The sequence below is a fragment of the Coptis chinensis genome, chromosome 2, assembly GCF_015680905.1.
Source record: "Coptis chinensis isolate HL-2020 chromosome 2, ASM1568090v1, whole genome shotgun sequence".
Classification (NCBI taxonomy): Eukaryota; Viridiplantae; Streptophyta; class Magnoliopsida; order Ranunculales; family Ranunculaceae; genus Coptis; species Coptis chinensis.
The window spans coordinates 90704652-90725202 of NC_141457.1; the positions used below are offsets into that span (position 1 = coordinate 90704652).

General features: G+C 35.0%; 3 protein-coding genes across 4 annotated transcripts in view; all 3 read left to right on the forward strand.

Annotated features, from left to right (window-relative positions):
• The first annotated feature begins 812 nt into the window (after nucleotides 1–812).
• On the forward strand, nucleotides 813–13416 carry LOC147518848 (putative leucine-rich repeat receptor-like serine/threonine-protein kinase At3g14840). Of its 2 annotated transcripts, none has more exons than XM_086590564.1 (24): nucleotides 813–1164; nucleotides 3354–3537; nucleotides 4225–4296; nucleotides 4382–4450; nucleotides 4535–4606; nucleotides 4697–4768; nucleotides 4893–4964; nucleotides 5041–5112; nucleotides 5216–5287; nucleotides 5384–5455; nucleotides 5551–5622; nucleotides 7696–7767; nucleotides 8238–8303; nucleotides 8382–8447; nucleotides 8551–8586; nucleotides 8749–8792; nucleotides 9126–9502; nucleotides 9581–9776; nucleotides 10394–10540; nucleotides 11434–11552; nucleotides 11660–11870; nucleotides 11970–12207; nucleotides 12537–12687; nucleotides 12818–13416. In XM_086590564.1, the coding sequence occupies exons 1-24, from the start codon at nucleotides 1071–1073 to the stop codon at nucleotides 13208–13210; spliced, it is 3039 nt and encodes a 1012-aa protein (XP_086446690.1). In that variant the 5' UTR covers nucleotides 813–1070; the 3' UTR covers nucleotides 13211–13416. The 2 variants fall into 2 exon arrangements, with proteins under 2 accessions (XP_086446690.1, XP_086446689.1); XM_086590563.1 differs by lacking the exon at nucleotides 813–1164 and adding an exon at nucleotides 2711–2959.
• A 1853-nt stretch (nucleotides 13417–15269) lies between these two features.
• On the forward strand, nucleotides 15270–19072 carry LOC147518849 (protein trichome birefringence-like 38). Its single transcript, XM_086590571.1, has 5 exons — nucleotides 15270–15874; nucleotides 16697–16868; nucleotides 17494–17669; nucleotides 17815–17973; nucleotides 18495–19072. Exons 1-5 carry the CDS (start codon nucleotides 15588–15590, stop codon nucleotides 18772–18774), a joined length of 1074 nt encoding a protein of 357 aa, XP_086446697.1. The 5' UTR covers nucleotides 15270–15587; the 3' UTR covers nucleotides 18775–19072.
• A 132-nt stretch (nucleotides 19073–19204) lies between these two features.
• LOC147518850 (protein trichome birefringence-like 43) overlaps nucleotides 19205–20551 on the forward strand; it is a 30219-nt gene continuing 28872 nt past the window's right edge. Inside the window, exon 1 of the mRNA XM_086590573.1 lies at nucleotides 19205–19776. Within this exon, the coding sequence (XP_086446699.1) occupies nucleotides 19520–19776 (257 nt within the window). The 5' untranslated portion in view covers nucleotides 19205–19519. The remainder of the gene's footprint in view (nucleotides 19777–20551) is intronic.

Genomic DNA, 20551 nt, shown 5'->3' on the forward strand with positions numbered 1-20551 from the left:
GCCCAACATCCAAGACGAGATAGATAAGTTTTTAAAGGGTAAGTTAAAACAAAACCTACATTTTTTATGTGAATGTGTGATGTTCTCCTCCATTTCAAACAGGAGGGAGGAAGAAAAAACCAAGAAAACCTTAAACAAAAGTGGATACTTGTCTAAATTTTTGAAGGTTGGACCAAATATCGAGGTTCATGTTAGGGTATTATTCCCATTTTGTTGAAACGAAAAATAAGTAATGAGTATAAATAATGTTGCTGATAGTAGTTATAACAATTGCTACATAATATATCTAACTTAGCTTCGACTACTTCATTTATATTTTTATCCAAATCCGTCGGTGACACGTATCACTAGGGTAATCGAACGGCTAATTCGTTGTGGTCGGTCACAATCACAAAGTACACCCAGAGATTGCGTGTACTAGGTAAGTTAGAGAGTGTAGCAGTTCCACATCGGTTTTGTTCCAAAATACAACTAAGGGCAAAACAGTCAAAAAAAAAAAAAAAACCTTTGAAAAGTCAAAATATATAGGTGTGGTCTAATTGAGAAGAAATTGAGATTATCATGGCCTAATAGAATAGTGATATTGATAATACAGGTGTAATTGAGAAGCACATGACTCGGAATATCAGGAGTGATTTTGTAAAATTGACACAAAAAAGTGGAATTATTTGTAAATTGTACACATGAATCTCATCTCCAGACAAGTCTTGTCTAGAAGATTTAATTTCGATTCCCCACGATAGGTACGTAGTCTTTAACTTCGAGTCAATTCTCAGTGTGCCCATTCTTATTTCTTTGAAAAATAGCAAATAATTGGATACGTTCACTTCTCTCTCTCTCACAGGCTCTCGCCCAATGACCAACCTTGATCAGTGTCTTCCCTCCTGCATAATAGTCCCACTCCCTTCTTCTTCAATTCTCACCCCACATTTTATTCCCCTTTAAATGACATGCTCAGAATAACATAATTCTTTACAATCAAGTATTTGTCATGCAGAAATCTACGATCCAGATCGAAAGGATCGGAAAACAGTTTTGTTCCTCTTAATAATACCTACTACAAGTTAAAGATGCAGTTTGGCCGGTTATTCACTTTTAGTGTTGTTCTGTTCGCTTACTTCATGTTGCTTGCATCAGGAGCGGCTCTTCTTCCAGTTAAAGAAGGTAATATGGAGTATGGACATGCACACTTCTCTTTACAATCCACAAAAACCAAAGAAATGAGTTGTGATACATTCAACTACAAGTGCCCACAAAGATTGTGCCAAAAAAAAGGGTGTTGTTATTCTCACCGCACAATAACTACATGCTTTTTTTTTTTTTGTGTTGGGTCAATAACTACATGCTCATAAGGGTGGAATTCGAGTTAATAAAGCCGAGCTTCACTGTGTTCAAGCTCGGCTTGTTTATTAAGCGAACTTTGAAAAAAAATCAAGCTTGGCTTATATAATATATGAACGAACCCGAGCCCAAATAACTTGGTTATTTTATACTAAGGTGATGCTATTTGAGCTTATCGAGCCGAGCTTCATCAAGCTCGTTTTTTACACGAGCTATCATGTAGGCTCAAACTTGACTCATTTATTAAACAAACAAGTTCGAGTCGAGCTAAACGAGCCAAGCCCAAGCCACTCGGCTCAAATTCCACCCTTACATGCTCACGTTGTAGATTTGTATTACCTATTATACTCTCTTCATCATCTTCCTATAGCTATTATTATTTTTATTTTTTATTTTTAATTTAATAATCCTTCAGCTTAAAAAATTATAATCATAACCATAGTACAAAATATCAAGATATGGGTATTTATCAATATTCAATTTCTGGATATGTATCGTGGATAGATCCCTCTCTTTGGGGGATATTTGACATTGTTTCACATGCAAATATCGTGGATATATTCAAAATATCGACAAATATCATGGATATTGTGGATATTTCTTGATATATCATGATACATTATTTATATTTATTTGAAATATAATGATAAATATTAAATAAAATTGTTATATACATAAAATATCGCCAAATATCTTTAAATATCGCAAAATATTCCCAAATATCATAAATATCGTTGAAATATCACCGATATTTATAGTCGTATATATCTCTGAACATATCGTGATATTTATATATCTTTTTCTAAAATATGAATAGATATCCCCAAATATCATGATATATCGGGATATTTTGTACTATGCGTGACATAGTTGCAAGCACGAAGATGAAGGTACAAATCTAGCTCAGGGAAACAAAACATTGGAGTAGGATTTTGAACAAATTGGTAATAGATTAGAACTTTAATGAACTCTACCAAGAACAACTAACAGGGTGTTTTGAAATCTATAACTAATAATCTACTGCATTAAAATTTTCTGAAACTTAATTAACTTAGTTTAGTCATTTTTTTTTTTGATAATTTAATTTAATTTAATTTAATTTAATTTGGTCATTGTACATTTGTACTTAACCACTTGACTTTTTTTTTCCCCCTTGAAAAGACTTCAGCACGTTATCTATACTCAAAAACAATGCATGCTGACAGACTAATTCCAATTGAAATGGACCAATGATAAACAGTCAACCAATTCTATATCAATTGATATATAGCAAGCAATTGGTTTCGACCTATACATGATGCATTACGATGTCCCACGTTCACTCCTTTCTCTCTCTCTCTGTCTCTCGCCAATGAAGCAATGACCAACCTTGATCAGTAGTGTCTTCCCTTATGCATAACAATAGCCCCTCTTACTTCTTGTTCAGTTCTCACCACCTTTTATTTCCCCTTAACCGACCTTCATCACAATAATCAAGTATTTGTCATGCAGAAATTTATTACCGTCCAAAGTGTCGTAAAGATGATGCATTTTGGACGGTTATTCACTTTTAGTGTTGTTCTGTTCAGTTACTTCTTATTGCTTGCATCAGAAGCGGCTCTTCTTCCAATTAATGAAGGTAATATGGAGTTACGGACATGCATACTTCTCTTTTACAATCCATAAAAACCAAAGAAACAAGTCTGTGATAGATTGAACACGTCCACAAAGATTGTGAAAAAAAAAAACAAACAAGTCAAACATTCGCGTTTGGGTGTTTTCTTGAATGAAGGGTCTCAAACATTTTGTCATGCTCGTGTTTGGACACCCTGTTACCCTGTATATATACACGTACATATCAGTAACTTGAAATTGATCACAAGAAACTATACGTTTAAATTCTTGATTGAACACTTATTTGATGTATATGTGTATATAGGGAAAGAAAATAAGAATAGTAATGATTGAATTATAAGTAAAATGCTTCATTAATTCTACTTCGTTTTAGTAAGTTTGTTTGAATGTTTATACAGTGGAGGCTTTAAAGGAGATAGCAAAGACATTAGGGAAGACGAATTGGAATTTCAGTGTAGATCCTTGCAGTGGAGAATCGGAATGGAAGACACCACTTCAACCTGAGAAAGAGAAAGGATTTCAGAATACCGTTACCTGCAATTGTTCCTACGCTAACAATACCGTCTGCCACGTCATCAGCATGTATGATTTTCTTTCTATTTTTGTTTCCATCATTCCATTGTTCTTAATAAAAACTGATCATTACCCACAAAATGACATGCCCGTGTCATAAAGCCCTGTTGCATTATTAGAGCAAGTCCACTGGAGGGCTGTTATAATGGCCTGCTAAAAAGTAACATATAAGCCTTTTAGCAGACCAGTTAAATTTGGCACCGGAAAATCCAAAAATCAGTCTAATGAGACTTTTTAGCAGCTGCTAAAATGGGATACGGACGGCAGAAACAGTTCAGACGCTAAAACACACAATTCTCTTCTCTTCAGGTACAGACGGCAGAGTTTCTGCTATCCGTCCATTTAATTAAAATAGGAGACAGACGACAAAGTTTATGTTGTCTGTTCACAAATTACCAACAAACGACATAAATTATACCGTCCGTCTCCCGAAACTTATTATGGCCGCTGCTAGCGAAAGTCTTAACTTTGGCTGGATTTATGACTCCTTCCAAATTTAAGAGGTTTTTAGCAGTCCCATTAGAAATACATTTTGGTGGTTCGGGTGCTATATTTGCCTTTAGCAGCCCAGCACCACATTGGACTTGCTCTTATATTAAGTATAGACTGTGTATTGTTTTGTAAGGGTAAAGATGGAATATACAGAGCTCTCGCCTTAAAATATTCCTGAAATATTATCTTGCTTTTGGCGCGCAGAATTCTCAAAGCTCAAAGTCTACCTGGCATTCTCCCACCAGAACTAGTAAAGCTTCCTTACCTCCAAGAAATGTAACTTTCCACTCACGTTATTTTCTTCTCATAAAGCATTTATTCAAACACTTTAAAATTTTCTCTTACTATGCTTCACTTACAGTGACCTTACGCGCAACTATCTTAACGGTTCAATTCCTAAAGAATGGGGTTCCATGCAATTAATCAATATGTAAGTTTTTTTTCTTACGTACCACTCCATGGCTTATTTTAACAAACCATTGCTTTTGTTGGCTAACATTCACTACTACTACAGTTCCCTTATTGGAAATCGGTTATCGGGTGTTCTCCCTATCGAACTCGCAAACATTACCACTCTCAAAACCTTGTAAGTACTAATTTGTTTTTATTTTTAACATTTTTTTTAATGTATGAAAGTTTTTGCACTAATAAGTAGAATGTGATTTTTTTTTTTCAGTACATTGGAGTACAACAATGTCTCTGGAGTTATTCCTCCGGAATTTGGAAACATGGTCAGTATAGAGAGAATGTAAGGTCTTCTGATTCCTTTGTGGTATGGTTTAAGTGGTTCCTGGAATCGTCGATAATATTAATTAATAAATGTAGCTTTTAAGTACTAACCAATGTCCACTAATTTTTTTGTAATCGTATAGTTTGTTAACATCGAACAATTTTACTGGGCCTTTGCCAGAGACGCTTGCTAAGCTTACCACCTTGAAGGACTTGTAAGTTTCTGTACCATTGTATCCTTTCTTTTCATGCATCGGTATATAATTTGTTGGTTCTTGTTATGTTATGCAGTCGGATCAGTGATAACCATTTCACTGGAAAGATACCCGATTTTATTCAAAACTGGACCAATCTTGACAAAATGTAGGTGTTTGTATATCTAAAGTTCTGATTATCTTCCTAAGTTTCTCGACACCTTGTTCAGTCTAGTAATTGCATTTGTTATTGTAACTGTTTACAATGACAGACAAATCCAGGCGAGCGGTTTGGAAGGCCCCATACCTTTAGGAATTTCTCTTTGTACCAAAATATCTGATTTGTAAGGATAATTTTTTTTATTGTATAGTGTATTCTGTGATGCTCTTGAAGAATTTCAGTTTAAGGAATCTTCTGCTATGTACTATGAATTTTGCAGGAGGATAAGCGACTTAAAAGGACGAGAAGCTTCTTTTCCTCCACTAAGTAACATGAACAACTTGAAGACACTGTAAGTTGTATGCTTCTAGATCTTATTAATATGACTAATGAAATTCTAAAATATCTATCTTCTTGACGTTCTGAGATATGCACATTATTGTGTAGTGTATTGAGGAGTTGTAATATTGTTGGAGAGATGCCTGCATACCTTGGTGATATGACCGTCCTGAAAACCTTGTGAGTAAGCTGTTCTTTCCTTGCATCATCTATAAAATAGAAAGGTTCTCCTTATGAATAACAGAGATTTAGTTAATGTCCTATTGCAATCCTTGTTTTCCATGACCAGATTTCACATGAGAATTTCTTTTCACTATTACAATGGAGAAGTCTCGCTCCCCATCTTATGAAATAGTGAAAAGTTACATGATGATCGAGTACCAGTGAAGATCAATCGTAGTTACATTTAACTGGGCATCGGAAAATTAGCCTAACTACCAGAGCATGTGTGATGCACAATAAAATCAGTGCTAGACTTGTTCTAACCATAGTAGTAAAAGTATGTGATGACGACAGATGGGGGTTTAGCCCCAAATCTATTCATCTAATAGGATGTTGTTTTAGATCCTGAGTATATCACAATGTTCTGCCAGGCCTTTTGAGGAAAACACCCTCACCCTTGAAGTGCTTTGGGCAGTGGCAGAGCCAGGGGGGTCCGAGAGTACACCCTGGCGTACCTTGGATTCCAAGAAAAAAAAGTACTACTAGTGCTAGCTCTTGTAAAACTTTGACTAACAGCTCCCCTGTACCATGTATTGCTGTCTCTTTTGGCCTTAGAATAATTAAAGCATTTCATTTGTCATACTTGGTGTCTATAGGGGATATGGTAATTTTCTCCTAATTTGACTTCAATATGCCTTAACACATGGGTCCACAGCCACTAACTTTCGTTTGTGCAAAGAAAGAAAGTGTTACGATAAACCTATCCCATTATTCCATCCTCTTCCAATTATTAAAAACCATATGGAATGTATTAGAATTTAAAGAACATGTGACATTTTTTTTTATTTTATCGAAGAGGAAAAAGGGTGAAACAAGAAATACATATAGATAGCCTTCAAAAATTACTATATAAATTAATAAAACAAATACTAACTATCCTATCCAATTAATTATATTATTTAGCCCAATAAAGTAATTAACCTAACTATTAGTTGTGATCATACACTTTAAAATTAGACACTCCATTATTATGTAAATTAACTTGATTGATGAGTGAATAAATTAACAATTGTTTGTTTACGTAAATAATGATTATTTAATAGTCAATAGAAAGAATATTTGTTGTCATCATGGAAAAAAAAGCAGAAAAGAAACAAGAAAATCAGCGCGTGGACAAACTATTTAAACTGCCTCGCAAATTGGTAGTGCTCACAGTACAACGGCTCACCCTGGAACAAATTCATGGCTCCGCCACTGGCTTTGGGCATTGTTGGGGGAGGGGGTATGTTTACTGTTACATATGGGCTTTTGGCCTTGGGTGGCTAAATGGAGACAGTGTTGACAGGTGTATGGGCTGGTCATTACTCTTAGAGTTGTTTTTTTTTCTGTTTATTAGGGTTATGTATATATTGCATTGCACAAACTTAATTAGACTTTTCATGTACAGAGCAAGTGATCACCATTATGGAGAAGTGATGCTGAGATAGTATCTAATACATAACACCAGTAGAATGATTTGGTTTTGAAATTGTTGATACAGTTGCTAGATAACAAATAGATGAAAGCATCCTTAACTGATCACCATGATTAAAAGCTTGGAGCTCTCGGTACCAGTTTGTTTGAGACTTTTAGCTTAAGAATACAAGTAAATTTACTGGTGGAAGCATTTTAAAGTGTCCTATTAAAATTCAAAATCGTGAACAAACTGCTATTGTTAAACAACATGACACAAGAATGATTGAAAGTCTTCAAAATTATGAACACATGTTATTCTTGTTACCATTTTCTACATCTTTTTGCAAAACAATTCCCACTCTATCAGGTAAGATGATTCGAATCGAACCATTCTTCAGGACGTTTTGGGCTTCTAGCAATATTGAAAGATTTTATTATTATTATTATCATTAAATGAGTCTTCTTCCTCCTGGTCTTTTATTTTGGTATGATGATATATTTGATTGTTCTTAATATTTAATATGAACACATTCTTATTAAACAGAAAGTAGATAAACGCATTTTGTATGTCCAGTGAGTGCATTCTTTTGGAAGGAAACTTATGCTTAGCTCTTTTTTGTTGTTATCTTATGTCAGAGACCTCAGTTTTAACAAACTAACAGGTGAGATTCCTAGCAGCTTCAACAGTCTGAAAAGTGTAGAGCTCATGTAAGAATCATTTTTATTATATTGTATTCTTTTGGTAGGTATTCTCATGCCATTTTAAGAATATCCAATTATTCGATTATAACCTAAGTCACATTGACACGGATACGTGTGTCAGTGTCTGACATGGATACGAAGTGTCTGACACGGGGCCTAAATGAATTAGGACACAGGGACACAGCTTACTAAAAAGAAAATATTACTATTTTTTAGTTACACAACTAATTCTTGGGCTCAAGACCTTACAAAGTGCCTCCTTACAATAATTTAACTATAAAAGTGGCATATCATCGAGTTGTTTCTATGGAAATAGACTATTTTCTTAATCTTTTAGGGTATAGAAAAAACCCTAATTTGGAAATGTATGCACAACGTGTTTGTGTGTATGTGTGCCCAACACGGATCTTTTTAAAGAATATGAAGTGTACATGCGACTTAGATTATAACTAATATATGACATGCATTTTCATCAGTTACTTGACTGGAAATGCACTGACTGGACCTGTGCCTGAGAGTATGCTGAAGAGTGGACAAACAATGTAAGTTTCTTTGCTCATTTGCTTATTCCTATCAATACACCATTAATCATCTTTCGTAATGGAAATTTTTACTACCAGTGATCTTTCCTACAACAATTTCTCTCTGGGAAGCTCAGGGTCACCTAGTTGTCAACAAGGGAAAGTGTAAGATACTTTTCTGTTATTTTAGATCTTGAGTTTTTTCCTCTAACTGGTTCAACATTATTTTTTTATTATAATACCTTTGACATCACATTATTTTCTTCAGAAACTTATTTGGTAGCTCTTCCATGGGGAACAACTCGTAAGCTACTACACTTTTTTTTTTTTTTTTTTTACCTTAAATTTCATCTGAATTTATTGAAGCATATGTCACTAGGGAATCTATTCCGTTGACTTATTTTTCGTGTAAAGAACATATCTGAATAAGTAATGCTGAAATACTCTTGATTTTGTACTGATGTAGAAGTGGAGTTTTCCCGTGCTTAAAGAGTTTTCGGTGTCCGCAGAGTAAGTCTACAGTTTCTATTTTTGATATTATTTGAGATTAACTACAGACGCACGCAGTCGCATTCGATTAGAAAATTAAATTGATCCATATATCTGTGTTCAACCAACTGTCTCAAAGAGTGGCTGAAATAATCCATTCAGGTAGGTTTTCAGATCCACAGATTATAGGATAATTACCCTTGACAATAATCCTGGTCCAGACCTAGGTATGACAGAATGTCCAAAGAAAAAGTTCCTGCAACATGTCAAATACATGTATGAAGAGGATATATGCCGTTTCCGTTAATTCATTGAACTTTTATCTGACAACGTCTTGTTACTGCTTTTCACCAGATTCATATTCTTTCCATATCAATTCTGGCGGACGTGAAGTCGTTGCTGATGGAAGTACAACATTTGAAGACGATATAGATTCTGGTGGGGCCTCCAAATTTTTCCTGAGTAGATATAACTGGGCGTTCAGCAGCACCGGTAATTTCATGGATAATGATGCTGGCACTGTCTATATAGCTACAAATACATCTGGACTTACGATGAAAGACTACCAGTTGTACATGACTGCACGCCTTTCTCCCTTATCTCTAACTTATTATGGATTTTGCCTGCTGAATGGGAACTACACTGTGAGCCTTCACTTTGCAGAGATATTGTTTACAAATGACAAAACATATAAAAGCCTAGGGAGGCGCATATTTGATATATTCATTCAGGTAGTTTTAGTTTGTGAAATAATGTTCATTAACATGCAAGACCCTTGTTTAGTTGCTTACTAGATTGATATATTGCAGGGAAAACTGGTGCTAAAGGATTTTAACATCGAGGATGAAGCAGGTGGTGTTGGGAAGGCAGTCATTAAAAATTTTACTACAGTTGTCACTGGTACCACATTAGAGATTCGTTTCTATTGGAATGGGAAAGGGACAACAGGGATCCCTCTTAAAGGAACCTATGGTCCTCTTGTTTCAGCTATATCTGTAACTCCTGGTAAGTCGTTTGTTCTGTTGAGTTGTTCTTGGGGACTTTGTTCTTCAGATGGAATCACTATTCTATCTTGAATAGTTTATATTGCCTGGAATGTTTAAATTTAACTTATTATACCACATTAGGTCCTTAACTTCGTCTTACTAGAGAAAATCTGATAGGAATCATGTGGTGGACCTGTCGAAGTTCAAGCCCAAGTATTGATTTTATTATTGTTATTTTTTTCATTTATTTGTACTTTAATTGGTCTACATGTTAGTAGACTATTGGTTTGCTTTGTGCCAAGCAAACTTTAGGTTATAAACAAGTGCTTGTAAGTTGTAACAGATTAGAAGTTAGTTGGTTTGATCGATATTAATTAAAAGTGTTAAAGCTGATGCTTTTAGGGTTTTAAATAAATATTTTAAATATAAAAAAGAAAAACTTGGGCTTGAGCTTTGACAGTTCCACCACTTGATTCCCATCAAAGTAAAACAAAAGATCACATCAAATCAGAGCCGTTTGTTGTTGTTGTTGTTGTTGGAGCTTTCTGTAGCATTCTAGTAAGATAGAGTTGATTTACGTGTTAATGTGTAAGGTTGTGTTTTTTCTCCAATCCTAATCGCACTTCTTTTATGTAGATTTTAAACTGCCATCAGAAGATGGAAAGAAGATTTCTCCAGGTCTTGTGGTTGGGATTGTGCTTTCAGTTTCATGTCTTATTGTGATAGTTCTAGGTATTCTTTGGTGGAAAGGATGCTATGGACGGAAGAATGAAATTGATGAAGGTCAGATCTCTCCCAATGCCATAACTTGTTTCTTAATAAAACATGAAAGTTTAACTCTGTAACAAGAACAAAATGAAACATATCTGTGCAGATTAACTCATACTTACTGACAATGTACTACAATTTCCACAATAATTTAACCTTATCGAGGATAGATTTTGATGATTTATGAAAAGAAGTCTTCATCAACAATAGAGAAAACATGGATGCATAAGCTTCTTCTTTTTTTTTGTTTTTCTAAACGCAACTTTAAAGCAAGTCCAGCGGATTGCTAGGTCGGGTTCTATATGCATTTTTACATCAATTCATCCAAAATCGCAATGCAATGTGCTATCTCACCTGCCTTTCTACCAGGTGCTATATAACAATGTGCTGTTCATGACTTATTTGGCAACCAAAAGATCCATTGCATTCAAACTTGCTTGCTAAAAAGGCTTGAAAACAACACACCTTGTAAAAGACCTATTTGGCACCCTTGTGACATGCTAAATAGCATGTTGCGTCTGACGGAACTTGATTTTCTAAAGCGGAGACTGCAACATTCTATTGGACTCGCTCTTACTTGGCTGCCTTGCACTCGTCTACTGAATTTTTTTCACATTTAATTTATTTTGATATGATCACAATCTCACCTGGACTTGACTTGGTATAAAACTCAGATATCATTTGCCTTTTTGGCTTTTTCAATCACCCATTATGAATATTTTGGGTTGGAAAGAGATGATTTTCATCAGCTGAGATGTCTTGCGCATGAAACTAGATGCAATAAAAAAGAATGTTTATCTTTGAAGTCACATATCTTTAGACTTCATGACTGCCAGATAATATGACAAGTTACAAGTAAACTTATAATTACAGAATGTACTTCCATGCTGATGTAAATTCTTGTACAGATCTGCGAGGTCTAGATCTACAAACCGGTTCTTTCACATTAAGGCAAATTAAAGCTGCCACAAACAACTTCGATGCTGAAAATAAAATTGGAGAAGGAGGTTTTGGGCCTGTTTACAAGGTACTATACGTATTAATCTTTGTTTTTGATCCATATACGCTTCTACAAGACATAACATTTTCCTAAAATTTGAAGGTTATATATACCCTTACATCACAAAATTCCAGGGACTTTTATCAGATGGTACTATTATTGCTGTGAAACAACTCTCATCTAAATCAAAGCAAGGAAATCGTGAATTTGTGAATGAGATAGGAATGATTTCTGCTCTGCAACACCCGAATCTTGTCAGACTTTATGGATGCTGCATTGAAGGAAATCAATTGTTGCTAGTATATGAATATATGGAAAATAACAGCCTTGCGCGTGCTTTGTTTGGTAAGTTCTCCTTTGTTTGGTTTGTTTTATTGTTGATCTGTTTGACTATCAGATGGTGAAACGGTTATTTTACAATTTGTCGCCATTTCATTATGTAAGGTCATGAAGAAAGTGAATTGAAATTGGACTGGCCAACTAGGCATAAGGTTTGTGTTGGGATAGCAAGAGCTCTGGCCTATCTCCATGAAGAATCAAGACTGAAGATTGTTCACAGAGATATTAAAGCTACCAATGTATTGCTTGATAAGGATCTCAAAGCTAAAGTATCTGATTTTGGTTTGGCTAAACTTGATGAAGAGGAGAATTCCCATATCAGCACACGAATAGCTGGAACCTTGTGAGTTACACTTTTTCATTCCTCCATCAAAGTATGTTGATGCTTCTAGTAGTTCTTTCTTTTCCTTGGTTTGCCACATTCTCTCTTCTCATTCGGAATATGTTGTTACTTCTTATACTACTGCTACCTTTATAGAGCTCAAATATTTTTAATCACTTCAAAACCCTTGCGAAGAAAAAGAGAGCGTTTTTGCATACTACGTGAATACGTGATCGATGCTCTCCAGTCTGATATTATTGTGTCTGTGGTAGAAGCAAGCCAAATAGCCTCTCATGGCTAGGCTCAAAATCCTGTAGGATAATGTAACAGAAGCACTCCTGATTTTGCAGGGGATATATGGCACCAGAGTATGCAATGAGAGGCTACCTGACCGATAAAGCAGATGTCTACAGTTTTGGAGTTGTTGCCTTGGAAATTGTTAGTGGGAAAAGCAATACGAGTTACAGACCGAAAGAAGAATGTATATATCTTCTTGATTGGGTAATGCAAATTTTTGGATTATTTCATATGCTTTTGTACTTGTATTACAATATACAAATGGGGTCATAGCCATTGCATGAAATGTATAAAAAAAAAAACTCTTTTCTTTGTCACCTTTCCATGTTTTTAGGCACTGGTTCTACAAGAAAAAGGAGAACTGATGGAGTTAGTTGATCCGAGGTTGGAATCCAACTATATAAAGGAAGAGGTTCTGGGGATGATTAATGTGGCTCTCCTATGCACTAATTCATCTCCAACACTTAGGCCTATGATGTCTTCAGTGGTGAGCATGCTTGAAGGTCAAACTGCTGTTCAGAAGGTTGCTTCAGGTTCCGGTATTTCCAGTGATGATATGAAGTTTAAGGCCATCCGGAACCAGTACCAACAGATCCTAGATCCGAGCATGAATGATAGCCAGACCCAAAGTATGTCTATGGAAGCACCATGGACTGAGTCTTCAACATCTGCTTCTGATCTCTACCCAGTTAATCCAGATTCTCAGTATTGGAAAGACAGAGAGTAAATTAAGCAGCAGGTCCCGCGATGTTTTAAGTTCTTCTTATATCTTGAATGAACAGTCAAGAGTATGTTAACTCTGTTTTATTTTTTCTTTTCCTATATCCCTCTAATGTTTCTTCACCTGTATAAATGCTTAGTACACTTGTGTAAAAACTATTGAGCATGAAATTAACACTTATCTGAATAAAGAAACAGTTATGTTGTTTCTAAGATTTTTGACCTATTTCTGTTTTCTTTTCCGGCAAAAAGAAAAGGGTTAACTAGTATTACCCCGACTACAATTAGGTCGCCAATTCTTTTCGGCAACTAAATTAAGAAAGACAGCAAAAATTCTTATCAAGATATGCCAGATGGAAAGCACCAAGTCACCAACCAAGTTGATCACAGTTCAGCAGTAGGTAAATGCCTCCAAGGTTGTTTGTTAAAGAAAATTTGATAATTGAGAACATTCAAGAGTCGTTCTATAATGTAAGCCAAGACCAAAATCATGTGAGCTGGACACGTCAAAGGCACAACTTGATAACCTGAAGAAGCGATTTTAATTAGAGCAAACCGTAGGGAAGAAAAGAAAAAGAAGTGACACAGATCAGATATCACCCTTTACAACCGTCTTTCCTCTGTTTGTTACCATGTTTCCACCACCGACAACTATCTTTTGCGACCGACGCACTCCACTCTCTCTCCCTCTCTTAATATTAATTAACGACCTCTGGAAGTGACCATCATTAAAGCATAAATCCCTTCAATTATAAGAGGGGGATCCTTCAATTATAGGAGGGGGATCGTTATAAGACCATCATTAAAGCATAAATCCCTTCAATTATAAGAGAGAGGGATGATTATATGAACTCCACCTTACAGTTATTCCATTTCTAAAAATGAACTTACAAAGTGAATTATAGACTAATTTTTTGTGGATGTATACATAGTACAAAATATCGTGATATTTGTCGATATCTATCCAGATTTCAGAGAAAGATATATGAATATTCCGATATGTTCAGAGATATATACGACTGTAAATATCGGTGATATTTTAACGATATTTGTGATATTTGGAGATATTTAACGATATTTTGTATATGTAACAATTTTATTTAATATTTACTATTATATTTCAAATAAATATAAATAATGTATCATGATATATTAAGAAATATCCACAATATCCATGATATTTGTCGATATTTTGAATATATCTACGATATTTGCATGTGAAACAATGTCAAATATTTCCAAAGAGAGAGATATATCCACGATACATATCCATAAATCAGAGATTGATAAATACCCATATCCTGATATTTTGTACTATGGATGTATACATATAGAGAACACTCCCACCAAAAAGTAATTCAATTGTATATGTGTCACATTATCAAAGGTTGTATCGAAATTAAAAAAATCTGAACCATTGGATAATTTTTCTAAATGATTTTTGATGAGATTGTATATTTTCAAATGAGCTAATTTTTTGTGAGAATGATTTATATTTATATTAAAAACAGCTTCTAATTCATTAAGTTAAGTGGTGGAGTTCATTTTAGAGTTCGTTTTGGTGGAGTTCATATAACCATCTCCAAATTTAAATCTTAATAGAAATTAAAATAGATTTTTCTCAATTGTGTTTGAAATTCTTAATACAAAAACGGTGGTAATTATAATTGCTCAAATCAATTTAGCAAGATTGTACTAAACCAGAAATCAACCCAATTTACTTTTTGTGGGCAATGACTTTGGGTGGTGACGATTATGGTGTAGCTATGTATACAGTGAGGAGGAGAAATATATGGGTTTAAAATAAGATGAAAAGGAAGAGGAAGAAATAGAAATGGATAGGGATTAGGGATAGATGACAACAGCATCTTTCGCAATTGCCAACGAAAACTTCTCTTTTTTGTGTGGTGCTGGCAATGGATAGAACACTTCTCTTTTTTCCTTTTTTTCCCTGGTTTACCACTCGAACAAGTTGCTCAAGTGGTTTTGCACGAGGCACGTTATTATTGGGTTGTGTCACATATATAGTAAGGATAACACCTGGTGTTACACTATAATTTCCCAACATTCAAATACCATCAAAACAGTCTTCATTTTCAGTTAATTCACATCAAAGAAAACAGCTCAGAAAAACAACGACTTCCCTTTAAAACATGCATGTTAAAGTTTAATATATTGAGTAATTGGCTTCATGCTTTCACGAGAAAGAAAAATGGCCCTATCTCAACGTTTAACCTTTGTCTTCACGCGAACATAAAAACAAACCACACAGCCTTCACTCTTAACAGTCAATACAAGTATTCTAGCTAGTGTACAACAACTACACCTTCACACCCCACTCTTTCTCTCTTCTTCTTCCTGTCTTCTTCTTCTTCTTCTTTCAGATGGATTCTAAGTTGAACATGCATTACTACTGCATTACTTTTGTATTGATAGTAATTCTTTGCTGCAAAACTGATGTGAATGGGAAGGAACTTAATAGCCAAGAAACAATACAAGCAACTGGGTGTGATATATACCAAGGGAGTTGGATATATGATGAATCTTATCCCCTTTATGATACTTCAGGATGTTCATTCATCAATAAGGAATTCGACTGTCAAAAAAACGGACGGGTAGATAAAACTTATTTAAAATATCGATGGAAGCCCAACTCCTGTGACTTGCCAAGGTATATATATCTTACTTACACACATTCTTTGTTGTTGTTTCTTTTTTCCAACAATTATCTTTGCAAGTTTCGTTTGGATTTTAGAACTTGGTACACTTAGCGGTCGAATGATAGAAGCTTAGTTCAATCAATAACTAGCCATGTATTATAATATTCTTCTGAGAAAAGTGTGTATCTTCAATTCTTCAGTAATGGCGTCTTAATAAAATTGTAGTACTTGAGGGCACAGGTACTACAATCATTTTCTGTGCAGAAACCTCTTTTTCTAACAAAAATCACACGCTCCTTTATTCGTGATGTCAGTCTTCTGTCAATTATTGCTCATATTTGTTAATTTAAATGTACTTGGTAGCTAAAAATTGTACCATCATGGTGTTCGATACTTCAAGCAACTCATCCAAGTCGCAACTTACTAATATTTTGCTATTATCGATCTCTAATTAATAATTATACAAGCTCTATAATTACAGACATTCATGAAACAGTTCATGGTTCGTTGGGCTCTGCTGGATTTCCATTATTGGTGTCGGCAGCGTTGGGCCCTGAATTTTTTGCTACGCACAACGACATAATTATAACAAAATCTGAACTTTTTGTAAGAAAAGAATTTCCAAATTTCAGACATTTTCCAAAGAATAGATTTTTGCCTTTTTTTTTTAAACATCAGTTTGTTTTCACAAATGTTCTCGCCATCCTAGCTACCAGTCTACCACACAGTACCAGTGTTTCAATTCTTGCTGGCTCACAGTCCAAGCTAGATGGAGTAGGCGGACGGAGTGGAACAATTATCTTATCGTTGTTACTTGATGTATTTCGATGTAGGTTTGATGGAGTGGATTTCTTAAGGAGATTAAAGGGGAAAAAGATAATGTTTGTGGGGGATTCTCTAAGTCTCAACCAGTGGGAATCACTCATATGCATGCTTCACACTGCAGTGCCACAAGCACACTACAGCTTGGGAAGAACAAAGGACCTTTCTGTGTTTACACTCACGGTATGATACCTGCACCTAACAGTCGCTCATGTCACAAATATATGTTGCTGGCTGCACCTAACAGTACGTCTCACATGTCACATGTTGTTGGCTAAATTAATTTTAAACTGTAGTTGAGCTTTTAGCTATTTTTTAATGCAAGTACCTGCAAGAATACGAAATTCTTGTGAATGCTGAACGTCAGTTGACTAGTCAATTTGATTACAAGTGCAATCACATGTTTTAAGTTATTTTTAGCCTCATTCCAGGTCGTCTACCACTCTACCTTAGCTAGTTTTAGACTTTTAGCGTGCACAATCTACTCGGGTCCGAAGGTGGACCGTGGACGTGGACTTACAAATTAGAAGTTTCATAATTTGATGTTAAGAAAACGACATGGTCTACTTTATATTGCAACTGTGTTAAATGAGCCGTTAAGGACGCAGCCTTAACCAAAGCTTATGTCGATCATCAAAGTACCTAAAAATACATGTAACACGGCAACACATACGCGATAAATCTTATTTTATTAATTCTAAAAGCAATAACAATAACTTCATTTTATCAATAGATTAATTAGCTTCATCTTCAATTCTTCATTTGGTCTTTAATTCTAGACTAACTAAATCAACAATGAACTCTTCAGGATTATGGCGTTTCCGTGTTGCTATCACATAATGTCTTTCTAGTCGACGTACTAACAGAAAAGATTGGTCGAGTTCTAAATCTTGACTCAATGGAAGGTGGCAATGCCTGGAAAGGTATGGACGTGCTGATCTTCAACTCGTGGCATTGGTGGCTTCACAAAGGAAAGAAACAACCGTAAGAACTCCTCAAACCTGATGGCTTAATATATAGCAGTTTAACAAAGATGTTTATCAGGAAAAAAAAATGAAGATGTCCATAGTTCAATTTTTACTATAAATGAACCTAACAAGAATATGCAAATGGTGATTTTGTGTTGCAGATGGGACTACATTAGAGAGGGAAACAATACATACAAAGACATGGATCGCTTGGTTGCTTTTCAGAAAGGGCTAGCTACGTGGTCTAAATGGGTAGATTTCAATGTTGATCCAGCAAAAACAAGAGTCTTCTTTCAGGGAACTTCACCAACTCATTACAGGTATATATACGTTTTACTCTATATATAATATATATGAAGTTTGACGGAAAAAAAAAGTGTATTTAAAGTGAAAAACTGAAAATTACCAGGGACATAAGACCCATTTAATTGACTTATAAATCATTCTCGAACATTTATTTTTCTTTGATTAACTTAAAAGTTGAAACAAACATTTAATTAGCTTAAGTGCTGACTAATGACTTCATAGAACCACATATTTGATGTGAATTAGAAACACAATAATATATTTGAGGTTGAAATTGTTTGAATCCAAATTTGTGATGAGCTAATTAAATGCAGCATTTCGATTTCTACACTGCTACTATCCACTATTCCGCAAATATGTAAGGGTAACCCTCTTTTTTTGGCATAAAGCTGTGAGGTCAACTTAAATCCAGCATGTGGCAGATTACTGTTTAATCACACAAGTATACAATTATGATTAGTCCCCCAAATTGTTTCTAGCATCTTGCACAAGTTCTCTTAATTAACAATTTTTATTGATTTGAAATCACGATCAGTGGTAAAGAATGGAATGAAGCAAAGGCTGATTGCAACCAGCAAACAGAGCCAATCAAGGGGTCAACATATCCTGGAGGAGCACTTCCAGCAGCATCAGTTGTGAAGAATGTGCTAAGCACGATGTCAAAACCAGTTAATTTGCTTGATGTCACAACTCTATCCCAATTGAGAAAAGATGGACACCCATCTAAATATGGTAGTGGGGGAATGGACTGCAGTCATTGGTGCCTTGCTGGTGTACCTGATACTTGGAACCAGCTACTCTACTCATCTCTTTGATTGTCTTCAAACAAATATTATTATATTATAAAAGAAAAGATGGCCTTTACCAAAATAAAATAAAATAAAAACAATGGCCAAAATCCTGCTGTCCTTCAGAAATTAAATTAAGAGATACTGTATTACTAAACCATTGTTTGCGTGGAAAGGCTGAAATATAACTTTACAAGTGTACAGATTGTGGGCCCCCATAGCCTTCTGTCTCAGAGTCCAACAAACTTTTGGTGTTGAAGGTCATGTCATGGACGGATATCTTATTCAGTGTTACAGTAATCAAATCATACAAAAATTAATCTTTCGAGTGACTTGTCAATTGATTTTCCTGAATCTTTCAGATGCTCCTTTAATTTGAAATTATTGGGAAAATTTTTAAACCAGTACACAATAGGTGCAAGTTACAACTAACCTTTCCCAAACAAAAACAAAAAAATTAAAACAGAACTTAAGGACCTAAAAATCCAAATTTGTGAACTGCAATCTTCTTCTTCTGTTTTTTTCTTCTATTTTTGTCAATTTATAACTCCATTTCTTCATGCATTTCTATCAAATAGCTATTTCACTATATCTTATTATATAGATTTAAAAACACACTTTATCATAGTAGTAGGACAATATTCGCCAATATATAGTCATCAACATCAATTTCTTCCTACTTGATCTTTTTGCATTTAAAATCCCATCTTTTCAAAACAAATATCCTCTCCTCTTCATTTCTTCAATTATTTTACTTCATTCTCTTCAACAAATGAAATTCTATTTTCTTTTATCTCTCATTCTAGTGATTTACGTTGCGCGCGGAGACCAAAATAGCAGTATGGAAAAATTGCAAACATATGGTTGTGATTTGTTTCAAGGGACATGGGTTTATGATGCATCTTATCCTCTATATGATTCTACAAAGTGTCCCTTCATTGAAACTCCGTTTAATTGCTTAAAGAATGGTCGACCAGATAAACAGTATCTCAAATACAGATGGAAGCCAAATGAATGCACATTGCCAAGGTAGTTTCATTTCTGATTTCAAATTTTCTTTCTAGACGTACATGCATTCTTCCCGTGTGTTGTATTTATCATGTGGTGGATTGCTTAATAGGTCCATCATAGCATAGATGTAGTTATTAGTTTGAACTTTGAAACAAACACATGAGAGTGAAATGTACGTTTTTTGTGTGATTGGGCATCTCATTTAACGTATATTCACAATTATTACGCACCCGTTTCATGGTATGGATGGAATTATGCTTGGATCGAGGAAAATCCATCATTTAGTTCTCGTAGGGTCAATTCAATAAGAGCCAGGTCCTCCATTGTTAACCATGCTCGGGCACAGGAGATTGGAAGTTACATAACTACATTTATTTGGGTGCATAACTACTTACTGTGAAAGACATCTATAAAACCTACCTAGTTAATACCTTAAACATATATGTACTTGTACTACACAATGGCCGGGTACTTGTTATTCAAGTAACAATGATCCCATGGCGATTTGGCAAACCTTGGGAACCAAGCGTTCTTTGTCACTTTGATTAATCAAACAAGATACACTATCAATTTAATTTATTACTTTTAGGGATTAAAAATTTGACTGAGAAATTTTGATCAGATTTACCGGAAAAAAACAAAGAGAAATCTTGATCAGCTTTCACCTGGTGATATATAGAGTCGATATTTATGTCAATATTGAGATGCATCATGCATGCACTCTAGCTCAATCCTTTGGGTGATATGGACGAGTGGAGAGATGCTGATCAACACATGGTGGAAGTGGCCTGTG

What these genes read in the sequence shown, in the direction of transcription:
- LOC147518849 (XM_086590571.1), top strand. Translation starts at nt 15,588, where the DNA reads ATGGATTCTAAGTTGAACATGCATTACTACTGCATTACTTTTGTATTG. An exon ending in AACTCCTGTGACTTGCCAAG is followed by an intron (nt 15,875 to 16,696) that starts GTATATATATCT and finishes ATTTCGATGTAG; the next exon opens with GTTTGATGGAGTGGATTTCT. An exon ending in TTTCTGTGTTTACACTCACG is followed by an intron (nt 16,869 to 17,493) that starts GTATGATACCTG and finishes TGAACTCTTCAG; the next exon opens with GATTATGGCGTTTCCGTGTT.
- LOC147518848 (XM_086590563.1), top strand. Translation starts at nt 2,827, where the DNA reads ATGCAGAAATTTATTACCGTCCAAAGTGTCGTAAAGATGATGCATTTT. An exon ending in GAGTTTTCGGTGTCCGCAGA is followed by an intron (nt 8,793 to 9,125) that starts GTAAGTCTACAG and finishes GCTTTTCACCAG; the next exon opens with ATTCATATTCTTTCCATATC. An exon ending in GTATATATCTTCTTGATTGG is followed by an intron (nt 12,688 to 12,817) that starts GTAATGCAAATT and finishes CCATGTTTTTAG; the next exon opens with GCACTGGTTCTACAAGAAAA.